General features: G+C 42.9%; 1 protein-coding gene across 1 annotated transcript in view; it reads right to left on the bottom strand.

Annotated features, from left to right (window-relative positions):
* The window catches only part of LOC147620572 (ruvB-like protein 1), a 30,105-nt gene that overhangs the window by 14,324 nt on the left and 3,328 nt on the right, over nucleotides 1-12,453 (bottom strand). Inside the window, exons 3-8 of the mRNA XM_086824811.1 lie at nucleotides 10,418-10,549; nucleotides 9,808-9,957; nucleotides 9,566-9,721; nucleotides 9,319-9,453; nucleotides 3,280-3,345; nucleotides 3,027-3,133 (exon numbers count right to left, since the gene is read on the bottom strand). Of these exons, the coding sequence (XP_086680937.1) occupies nucleotides 3,027-3,133; nucleotides 3,280-3,345; nucleotides 9,319-9,453; nucleotides 9,566-9,721; nucleotides 9,808-9,957; nucleotides 10,418-10,549 (746 nt within the window). The remainder of the gene's footprint in view (nucleotides 1-3,026; nucleotides 3,134-3,279; nucleotides 3,346-9,318; nucleotides 9,454-9,565; nucleotides 9,722-9,807; nucleotides 9,958-10,417; nucleotides 10,550-12,453) is intronic.

The following is a 12,453-nucleotide window of genomic DNA, read 5'->3' as shown; positions in this document are numbered from 1 at the left end:
TTCAGATGTTTTTCAGCTTCATCTGGTTCATATGAGCATTGACTCGTGCCACTTTCTTGTGGTAGGAAGACCACCTAAGGCACCATGCCGTCACTTGCTAAGAAGATTGCCGTAAGGCAATTTTGAAGCAGTTTCTCTCTATATACTATTAGTGGGAGTTGAAGAGACAATGGGAGCCCTTTTCCCAAAAGCAAGGTGAGCAAGTAGTCAACTACCTGGCCCGATTCTAGAATCTTTTTCTCATGCTCCGGAGGACCATCTAGCAGTCAATGCAGATTGAGCAACTTGTGGATGGTTTGAAACTGTCCTTGTGCACAGATGTTTGTGAACATCAACCCCGTGATCTCTCAGACAAGCTACGACCCTCAAAACACAAGAAAGTTCCAAGTTTGGACTCTGGAACTACAACAACAAAAGGACAAGAAAATTCCAAAAGACAATTGTTGAGGCATGGAGGATAAGAGCAATTCTAGTGGGGGAGGTGGGCATATCCTGAGGGATTGTTCAAGGACATCAAAGGAGCAGTCCACGGAGAAGGCTTCTTCAAACCCACAAGATAATTGTGGAGGAGGCGCTTGTGCAAGTATCTCTTTTCATTTCTCTAATTTGTTACATACCAAGGGTGCATAATTGCATTAGGACATCAACACCGAAGGAGGAAGTTTCCAACCAGATATATGAGGGAGAGTAGTCACAGTTGCCAGTTCCATTAGGTGGCTTCCATGATGATTTCTTTAGTTTTTGGACTCATACAAGAGGACTCTTCACAACTGCGATTGCATTTGGTGAGTGTCCTCAGTTTTTGATGTCATGGCCACACCACAGAGAAGGGCATGTTAGTGGATGTGCCTTCACTACAAAAGCAAATGCTAGTGGATGTGCCTTCACTACAAGAGGGCATGTCATTGGATGTGTCTTCGTCTTACAAGGATGTGTCAATTGGTATGTCTTCATAGGAGGTGTCTTCGTCTTACAAGGATGTGTCTTCGTCTTACAGAGGATATGTCAGTTGGTGTGTCTTAACAAGAAACATATTTCTTTAATGCTCCACACAATGACCGGATTTGTTTCTTCGGTGTATTGCAAGGTGTATTACTTGGAGTATGTCCCACCATGAGGTGTCCATTGGGAGAACCAAGCATCGGCACCCTGCAGACAAGAATATGTTCGTTTGAGCATACATGCTCCGAGTGGTTCTGGTGCATAGTAACATGAAACGTTTCGTCCATTTCGTCGTTTCCAAGGTTTCGTTTCATCTGTTTTGGACGAAACGCAAAGGTTTTGAAATGACACTTCTTATACACATACCAAATTTATAACATAGCCAACAGAAATATGAAGATGCATTTTTTGGGACTAGTGGGTATGAAATTCATGATTTTGGGAGTAGGTTTTTTGGCATTTTTGAAATTTGGGCAAGAAAAGGAGAAAAAGAGAGGAGGAAAGAAACAAGTTGGAAGAGAAGAGGGAGGTGAGAAGAAAAGGAGAGAAAGTTGGAAGACAAGAAAAGGAGAAAGAGGAGGAGGATAGAGGAGGGAAGAGGAGAGGTGGACCGTGGAGGAGAAGAGAGAAAGAGGAAAGGGAGGAGGAAGAGGAGGCGTGGAGGAAAAGAAGTGAAGGAGTGAAAAGGAGGAGTGGACGAGGAGAAGAGGCGGAACAACAGGTTGCAGCCGAGAAGAAGCGTCAAATGCGTGAAGTGGCAAATGGGCAGCAAACAAGAACGGAAACGACAACAAAAATCGCATTTGCAAAAAAAAATCCCCCGCCCGTTTTTTTGACCTCACTTTACATTTGGGCGAAACACTATTTTGATGGGCAGGTTTCGTTTTGTTTCGAAACGTTTCGTGCCAGAAACGTTTCATGCCGTTTCGAGAGGGCAAAACGGGTTTTTCTGTTACTAAGTTCTAGTGGATACAAGTTTGGTCCAATAGTTCTAAGGAGTTGTTTCTGGTTTTTAAGTTCTTCAACCAGGGTGCATTGGAATTGCAACAAGGTCTTGTCACCAATCTTAGCCAATGCATAAGTGGATAGAGTTATGGCGATGGAATACTGCCACGTAGTTCTCAGGAGTGTTCTCGACACGTGCTACAGGAGGATGCAAATTGGCGGTCAGAGTTTGATTCAGAGATAGTCGGTCATGGCAATTTTCCTTGCAAATCATTTTACTGCTAATGAGGCAAGGACGGAAAGTTAGCCTCAAAAGTGGACATGAGAAGGTTGCACACGGCTCGATTGGATGATTCTGTCTTTCGATCTTTTCCTTTAATGGGAGGACAACACGTCAAACAGAGGGCTCAACCAAGTCAAGTAGCCTAGGCAAGTCGGGCAGCTTGGGCAGGTCTGGTAGCAGGCCTAGACAGGTCGGGCAGCAGTCGGCTGGCCCACACATGTGGAACACCCCTTTTAGCAAGTCATGCAGTATGCCAAGGCAACAAGCTGACCAGCACTTAAACCCCCCACATATAAACAACAGATCAATATTCGGTCCATATTTTGCATTCTTGGGAGCACATCAGTCAAAGAGCGACTCTCTGAAGACCCTGCATTGGAAAACGATCTGCAGCTAGGGGCTGAGATCAAAAAACCACATTCAGCATTTGACTTTGTACTTGAGAAACAGTTGTAATACATTTTCTTGTACATAAATAGATAGTAGAATTCAGGGCTACTTGTGTGTGCTTGTGCTTGAGTTCCACTGCACTCTTCTTTCTCTATCTCTGCGACCCCTAGCACATAGGCACACGCAGTCTACACTATGTATGTATGGATGGATATATGTATGTATAAATGTATGTATGTACATATGGATGTATGTATCTAAGTACATACATATGTATGTGTATGCATATATGGATAAATATAAAAAAGCTTTGCCCAGTCAATATAAATGTATGTATGTACATATGGATGGATGTATGTAAGTACATACGTGAGTATGTGTATGTATATATGGATAAATATAAAAATCTTTGCCCAATCACGATCCCTACGAGAATAATAGGCTTGAAAACGCGATCTCTGCTTACCTAATATTACAAATACCACGGTTTGTCGCAAAAATAACAATTGGTGACAGCGAACTTTCGAGTGCCCGATTCAAGTATGTGAAACACTCCATGTCAAGCATATGCACCTGCATTTCAAGGATCAGCTCACTTCAGAAATTTACAAGGCCTTAAAATTCAAACACCCTGCTTGCATGTAAAGGGTCAAAGATTTAAAAAGGTTAAGGGCATACTAGAACAAAGTATAAAACCAAAGAAAGCACCACAAGAATACCTCATCAATGAATAATACACCTGGTACTAACTCTGCTACTCCTTGATTGATGTAACGGTTCACAACCTGCACAAGTAAAACACGTTTTGGAAGGAAGTTTTCAACTTGTTTCCTAGCATACTGGGCTGCACATACTCCATAGAAGGAAAGGAAGACAGCATGAGATGCAATAGGGGCTTACACAGGCACGACATGAACATACAGAGCCAAAGATTGTAGACGATGACGATGTTAGAAAAATGTCAAGAGAAAGAAGCACGAGGAATACTTCACATTTGGAATCTTGTACACACAGCAGAAATATATTGGTGTGACACAAGACTCTACTCTCTTTTCAATATACCATTATAACTATTTCTCTCACTTCTTTTAAAGCGAAGAGGAGAATCATCCCTGATAAAGGCTAGCACTGACACAATACGCAATGCACAGAATAGCCGGCACTATCAGCATTGGCAAGTGAGACAAGGGCAAAAGCGATAGCATGGCAAGTAAAGCTCGCCAAGGACACATAGGATATGCACCTGTGAGGGAATGACACTACGCATCATATATTTCTGAAGTCCTCAGTTGTTGCTACTATGCATACATCCCTTAAATCCTTAAGCAATACACTTGAAGACCAGTTGTCCAAAGGAGAGCATTATAAAGTGGCATGGAGGTTCATGCCATCACTCGCAAGCTCATGGGAGTGAACATCGCGATCATCTATGTAACTATTTGGCCCTCCAAGCTCTTTTCACATGATGGAACTCATGCCCGCACACATGGACAGGTTGATGGATACACATGAACAGGGTTCCTAAAGCTGACACTGGACAAAGCACCAAGTGTTGGTCAAAAAGCAGGAAATCAAAAAGTCAAACTATGTTGACCAAAAGCTGAGGGCACCATTGGAAAGACGACATCGAATTGGATCAAAAAGCTAAAAGCCACTTTTGCAAAACCAACTCCAAAGCCAGAAAGCAAGGCCCTGAAGCTGTAAAAGCACAAATCAAGAACTTTGGCTATTATTAATAATATTTAAAAGAAAAAAAAACAAAATCGAGAAGATAAAGCAAAAGCAAAGCATGGCAAATGCAGGGACCCAATCAAGTATATAAGAAGCTTGCACCCTCTTGGAGATTCATAAAAGAACTTGTGGAGATTTTGAAGAAGAGCCACCTTGGAGATTTATCATCATCATCTTTTCCCCTATCTCCTAGCCATGGCACCAAAGAAACGCCTTTCTTTCGAAAAGAAACGCACGGGACGTTTCTTACAATAAGAAACATTTCTTTCATAAAAAACACGAGGTAAGTTTTTTTTTTCATTGACTTTAGCCTTAGAAAAAGTTTTAACGTTTTGACATTTTCAAGCAATTTGAGGCTCCTTTTGGAGGTGACAACTACTCCGAAAAGTCAAAACTTCGCATGGTTCGTATACATTTGAACGATGACGCCTTGAATTGGTGGCTAAAAGTAGCACAAGAAGGGACCGAGCCGAAGACGTGGACCGACTTCAAGACCTTGTTCAACAAGAAGTTTCTATCCGCAAACTTTGAAGCTAATGAGTAGAAGGAATGGGATGAGGTAAAGCAAAAAGTTGGTGAGAATGTGGCATCTTACCTTAACAATTTTTCAACAGTTTCTTTTAAGTTCACTTCATATACTCCAATTCCACTACTAATTGAGATGCGAAAGTTTGTAAATAGATTGCAACCTAAGCTTATGCAAGCAATTTATATGGCTAGACCGAAAACGTTGGAAGAAGCCCAAGACAAGGCTTTACAAGCCGAGGCCTTGTACATGCCTTTGATGCACGGCAAGACAAAGCACGACAATTGGAATTCATCTCAAAGGAAGAAGTTTAAAGACCGATCCCCATCAAGAGCCAGGTCCCAAGAAAAGAAGGATGGAAGTAGGGACAAACCCCCACTCTTTCGAAGAAGATTGTCCCTCAAGCAACTTGAGGAATATGCCAAAGAAGAAAAGTGTTTCCAATGTGGAAAGAAGGGACACTTTGCTGCAAATTGTCCCAACCTGCCAGAGCAAGAAGCTAACAAGGCCAGAAGATCATCAGATTGGCATCTTGCCAAGAAGTTTGTCAAAAGCAGATTGCATTGGAGCAGTCTTGTACCATGAGGGCCATGTTGTGGCCTATGAAAGTCTTAGATGACGATTTCTAGAATTGTATTGGAAAATATTTTAGAATGAAAATTTTGTGACTTTCTTTTGTCATTAAGAAAGATTCTTTTATTAAGTAAACCCGTTTATGTGTAACAAAGGACTCAAAGACCAAAAGTGTCTACAACTCAAGCTTGGGAGAACCTATTACTATTGACCTAGCAGAAAGAAAATTAAGATTTATGTTCGAGAATGTTTTGTCAGAAGGTCAAAGTTTGATCGACAAACACCAACAAGATTATTGCACCCATTGAATGTTCTATGGGAGAGTATTGCTATGGATTTTATCTTTGGATTGCCAAAGTCACGGAATGATGGTATATGAACCTCTTCAGGATACCAAGAAGATCAACCATGTGTATGCTTTCAGTTGGAACTTTTAGATTACTAGAGGAAATATAATGCCTTCCATGACAGTTTATGGAAACCATGTACAGGGTTACACCTAGAGGAGCCTATATTATTCCCTATTGGATGCGAAATGGATGCCATAAAAGTACTACAAGGATTATCCAAAAATACTTCGAGCTTATGAGGAAGTGGTTGGTTCAGAAATATTTGAAGTACAGGTATATCAACGTCTTGCGATCAAGACAAATTCAAGAGCGAGGGATTGTGCCTCTAGCCCTCTTTATTATTATTATTATTGGACTCGAATTGATCATTATTCTTATAATGGTTATTTGGACATGCTCTAGTTTAGGTGGCAACCATGCCCGACAGCCCAAGGAGCAAGACTTGTAATGGGAGGCAACGATGCCAAATGACCCATTGGATGACAACGATGCCAGGTATCTTGGATTTCGCAGTCGGGCGGTCATTGCGACCAGATGGGCCAGCTGATTGTATTGGATTTCGCAATTGGGCCGCCATTGCGACCAGATGGCCCAGATGACTATATTGGATCTCATAGTCAGGCGGTCAATGCCACCAGATGGCCCAGATGAATATGGAGAATTATCAGGCCTCAGTGGCCAAATGGCTTAGCACCGTTTCGATGAAACCAAACAGGACAATCCATGAACAGGAGGATCATTACTTGTGCACTACATACTAATGTATGTTTGAATTTATTTGACTTTGTGTGATGTTTCTCATGTGTGGACAATGCTTGGATGGTATAGCATGTGATAGTCCACTAGGCTCCAGACTACCTGGCCAGTACCTAGAATACCCAGTAGAAGCGAATGATGCATACTTCTTTGTTGACAACTTGTGTCTAGTTTTTGCAATATTATATCTAACACATGTGACAGGTTATGAAGAACATGTTCCATAAAAAACAAGGACATCGGCCAAAGAAAAGACGTAAAGATGTTGCCAGATGAGCAGAAGGCACCACATAAACGAGGAAAGACCATATACACAAGAGCACCAGATGGGGCTAGTACCACGATCATATGGAATATTTGTACCCCACAGTTGAGGACAACTGTGATATAAGGAGGAGGGAATGTAACTATTTGGGCCTCCAAGCTCTTTTCACATAATGGAACTCATGCCCGGACACATGGACAGGTTGATAGATACATAGGAACAGGGTTCCTAAAGCTAACATTGGACAAAGCACCAAGTCATGATCAAAAAGCAAGAACTCATGCCCAGACACATGGACAAGTTGATAGATACATAGAAACAGGGTTCCTAAAGCTAACATTGGACAAAGCACCAAGTCATGATCAAAAAGCAAGAAAGCAAAAAATCAAACTATGTTGACCAAAAGCTGAGGGCACCATTGGAAAAAGGACATCGAACTGGATCAAAAAGCTAAACACCACTTTTCCAAAAAGCAGCTCCAAGTAAAAGCGCAAAATCAAGAAATTTGGCTATTATTAATAATATTTAAAAGAAAAAAACAAAAGCAAGAAGATAAAGCAAGAGCAAAGCATGGCAAAAGCAAGCACCCCATCAAGTATATGAGAAGCTTGCACCCTCTTGGAGATTCATAAAAGATTTTGTGGAGATTTTGAAGAAGAGCCACCTTGGAGATTTATCATCATCATCTTTTCCCCTATCTCCTAGCACACTCTCCTCCACCGTTGTTCCATCGGCAGCCGCCCCTACAGCGCCCTCCTCCGCCATTGCAGAACCACCGCCACCTCTACCCGCGTTTTCCAGAGCCCAGCTCCACCGCCTGTTTCCCTGTTTGCGCCACCGCCTCAGAGCACCTTCACCGCCACCTATCAGCACCCGTTATTGCCTCTCTTTTCTCTTAGTTGTGCGCCGCCCACCAGCAATGCAGCTCAGCCAGCAGCACTAGCCACGCCAGTAGCAAGCACCGCCTACTGCCCCTGTGCAGAACCTCCAGCACTGCCTGCGCCGCCATCAAGAAAATCACCGCCAGCTCCTCCAGTAGCACCATCTATCCCACCTCAGGGCACAGCCGCTTTCGAAGCTCCATCGCCATCCGCCACCATCTTGGTGGGTACCTTTTGGGATTCTCTTTGTCCGGTTTTGGTGCAGAGACACTTGTGGGTATCCAAGAGCATCAAACTTGATTCAAGTATTGGATATTGGTACTAGCCCGGTGCGAGACACTTGTGGGTCATCCTCGGGGTGAGCTCAGCACCAGAGATCTTGTGCCTTGACCCCGACTTCAACCTGACCTCGACTTCGGCACTCCTGTTTGATATGTATTCATTTGTTGTATTGGTCCTGGCTTGGAAGAGCCCGTGGATTGTTCCTGAAATAAATTCATGAAAAGGGGGTGGGGCCTGTTCCTGCTCAGCATGGTGTACTATGTGAAACCCCTATACCCATCTCCCTCTCTCCCCCTTCTCTCTATTTATATCTCTTGGACACGGGGTTGAATCTGTCACTGCACGCTTCGTTGGGCTTACAATCTGTCTGAGGACGAGTGCCTGAAGGGTGGCAGAGGTTTCAACAAGTCGCTATATGACACACCTGCAGGCTAGCTGAGCCGCGGCCAGGTAACCCGGTTGCGCCAGCACAGTACAGGCTGGGTGCCAGTAGTTTGGGCAGCCAGGACGGATAGGACAGGTTGGGCTGTGTGTGGACTTGGGCAGAAGGCAGGAGGACGGGCCACAGGTGCATGGAATAAAACGTTGCGCAGCAGTGGGCAGACAATAGATTTGGGCTGGGAAACCATAGGCAGACCTTACTTATGTGAGTAATGGAGCCAGCCAGCAGGACCTTCCACTCCGCAGTTCTCATCATCGCACTCTCCTTAACCTCTGCAAAGTGCTCTACAGGTGACCTTGTAGACAAAGAACACGGATCTGGCGAGCATTTGAATCTGGAGAGCGGTTTTCCCCTGCAACTTGAGCTGAGAACAGAGTGCTGATCACCTTTTGTATTTAGTTGCACATTCTTCTGCTGTACATAATACAAGTTTAGCATAGATTTGCTTGTGTGTGATTGTGTTTGCAAGACTTCCGCTATACTCCTCCATTATCCTAGCAAAAAAATAAATTATTCCCAAGGTTAAGTTGTGTGTTGATGGCATGGCTAGGGAAGCCACCCGTACAGTAAGGAGAGCACACCCATGTTTGGAGAAATTCAGATTTGAGTTAGTAGAAGCCTACGATATCTGCAAATTTTTCTTTTCCAACAACCCTCATGTGTTGTCTGCCTGATTAGGGAGGAGCATGTGAAGAGGCATGCTTCTCTATCTGTATTTTGCAGTGGCCTTATTGTGCATGGTGGATTGCTCCAAGGTAGCTGCATGACTAATCCAGTACCCAGATAAACTCTTTAAACGAGTGACTTGAACCCCGTAGACTCATCAAGTCAATCCTTCCACGCTCCCTTTCTCCCCTTATCCAGAGGGAGAAAATGGAAGACAGAACTTTGAAAATATCCAAAACAAAGAGCGTTCTATTATCTCGACAAAGAAAAGCAACATAAATGAGACCTTATTTATTTCTTGCCGAAGCCTTTCAGTTATTTCAGTTTTTCTGGGCTTCATCATTTGGCCCATCAATGAAAGAATATCCTGTCCTCCTTGTGGCCGGGCATTCGCCGCATCCAAATCATGCAAAGTAACATCCTGCAAAAGACCGACTAAATGTGAGAATAATTAATGTACACTAACATGGAAAATAGGAGCATATTAACTTTGAACTGCCTTTTTTGCACTTAATTTAGCTGCTCTCAAGTACCTGTACAATCTCTTTCTTCTTGTGTACATCCCCTTTTGGAAGAGGGACGTATTCTTCTGCTTCTAGATCAAACTCCGTGGCAAATGCATCACTCCGACCGACCCTTTTCACAGCGCCGCTGTTTGCTTCTATGTAGATTACATCTCCTACTGTCACCTGCAAACGTAGCAAAGAGAAATATGTGTACAATTAGCACACAAAATAACTCTTGATGTGATTACAAATTATTATAAAAAACTTGCCTTCTCCTTTATCAAGGCGTCATAGATTGTTGGATCGAGTTTCAACTGCTTGGTTCCCTTTACAGTTTTCAGTCCAATTATCACATGACTGATACTCTTCCCATATCCCCCTGTCGTACTTTCAGTCTCCTCCGGTGTCAACTCTGTAACCTGCAAAATCACACCAATGTATCAGTCTCCACACCCAACACTCAAACCTTGAACCTGCTTCTTGGCATCAAACACACCCAATACATACCCTAATACATGCATGCATGTATGTACGTACGTGCATGTATGCATGCATGTATGTACGTACGTGTGTACACATGTATATGCATGCATCTGTATGTATGCATGCATGCCTACATGTACGTACGTACATACACAGAGAAGAAAATCTGACAACCAAGCATGCATGCACGACATACAAACACACATATTGAGCGACAAGAAAATCCAACACATTCCAGATCAAATGGACACCATGTATGCATAGAGTCACCCTGACCACAATACACTGCAATAATTTGAGAGGTTTTTTTAACAAAAGTGTAAATAATAATTACATATACATGTACTTGCAGCCTCAACAATTTGGGGGGAAACTAATCAGCCTGAAAGAGCTTACTTCACCCTCGTAAACTTCCTTATTCTCTTTAATGCGAAGTCCTATGGCACGGCGGAAGTTCTCCATTAAAACTTCAGTCTTCTTGACCTCTGACGAGTAAACTTCTGAGCCCACCATGGGACAAAAAGGTACCTGCAGATTTTTTTTCATCCTTGAGCCCTCTCTCTCTCTCTCTCTCTCTCTCTCTCTCTCTCTCTCTATGTAGAGATGGTTAGAAACGTTAGGTAAGGCGCGTTATGGACGATTATGCAATATATATATACACCTAGATGAATCCAAGAACGTAGGTACATTAAGTAGGTTCATGGTTCAAAATAGGTACATTAAGTAGGTTCATGTTTTAGGTAAATGATAAAATTGGAAAATGTGAAAAATCAGGGGATTTCATAGAAATGGAGAAATTGCAAGAAATTTGGAGAATTATATAATTTTGGGGGAATTGGAGAAATTTAGGGGAAATTGCACACACTGAGAAAAATTTGAGGGCACTGGGGATTTGGAAATTAGGGAGACTTGAGGAAATTGAGGCATGTCTGCAAAAAGTGTACAGGCTGGGTTGCACGTGGCAGCATAGAGGCCTTGGTAATGCACCCCACAAGGTGTAATCACGTATTGGGCACCGTATCTATTCGACGGGGGAGTAGATACTCTGCGCGCACGCGCACACAGTCGTATCAAGCTGAGAGAGAGAGAGAGAGATGAAGTGATAGCTGGATGTACTCAATAATGATATGAATGTGTACAATACAAAGTACTAATACTCCTAGGGCTAAAGTGCCCAACACACTAGTGTGTTCACATGGGAAAAAAAGCCCTACTAGCATAGGGTAAAAAGTGCCCATGTGTAAGACTGTTCATACCGGGACCCCCCGAGACCAAAGGCTAACAAACCTCCCCCTAAAGTGAATGTGTGAACATGTGCAGGGTGTAGCAAACTACCCTAGTAGAGGTAATACGTTTAAAGCTTTGCCGAAAGCTTTAAACTTCTCTCTCGAAAGAGACCATCTGCCACATTGGCCTGTGTAGGCACATAAGTCAAGGCTATCTCTCGTGCATGGAGCCTCTCCCTGACATAATGATAATGCACCTCAATGTGCTTTGTCTGCGCATGAAAAACAGGATTCCACACCACTGCCAATGCACTCTAGCTATCAATGAAAATGGTGGTAGAAGACAACTGTCTAATACCAAGATCTACCAATAGACGGCGGAGCCATACACACTCCACACTAGCTGTGAATGCTGCCTTGTACTCAACCTGACAACTAGAAGTGGCCACTATTGGCAGCTTCTTGCTGAGCCATGAAATGCATGAACTTCCAAGAAGGAAACAATTACCACTGGTTGACACCCTAGTGTCATAACATCCTGCCCAGTCACTATCAATGTAGGCAATCAAGCATAAAGAAGATGCATTGCTATAAAACAATGCAAAGTCCTAAGTGCCTTTAAGGTAACGAAAGACATACTTCACTACTTGCCATTGCCTAGTGTCAGGGCAATGCATAAATCTCCTCAACTGTGACACTACATACTGAATATCAAGGTATAGATAAATAAGGCATCCCACAACCTGCGATAAGTGGCAACATCAAATCGCTCGAAAGAGTCCTCAAGTGATAGTCGTAAGCCTGGTTCCATAGGAGTAGAAACACGTTTGCAATCTGTCATTTGGAACCTTTCTAAGAGTTGCTCAATGTATCGTCTATGAGATAGCATGATGCCCCCCTCATCTCGTATAAACTGAATACCCAAATAGTAATGCAAAGGCCCCATATCTATAACATCAAATGAATGCTATAATTCAGGGTACTCTCAATAGGACTATTCTAAAAAATATGAGAAAGCAAGTACGCATGAATCTTTTGATACCAAGCATGAGGAGCCTATTTAAGGCCATGAAGTGCTTTACACAATTTGCATACTTTATGCTCTGCACCTTTTTGAACAGATCTGGGAGGTTGTCATACATAAACCTCTTCCTGCAAATCACCATTCAGAAAAGCAGTTTTGGCATCCAATTGATGCACATTCCA

The sequence above is a fragment of the Cibotium barometz genome, chromosome 31 (assembly GCF_041138505.1).
Source record: "Cibotium barometz isolate CiBa-2024 chromosome 31, ASM4113850v1, whole genome shotgun sequence".
NCBI classification, from domain to species: domain Eukaryota; kingdom Viridiplantae; phylum Streptophyta; class Polypodiopsida; order Cyatheales; family Cibotiaceae; genus Cibotium; species Cibotium barometz.
This window is presented reverse-complemented; position numbering and strand designations above follow the sequence as displayed.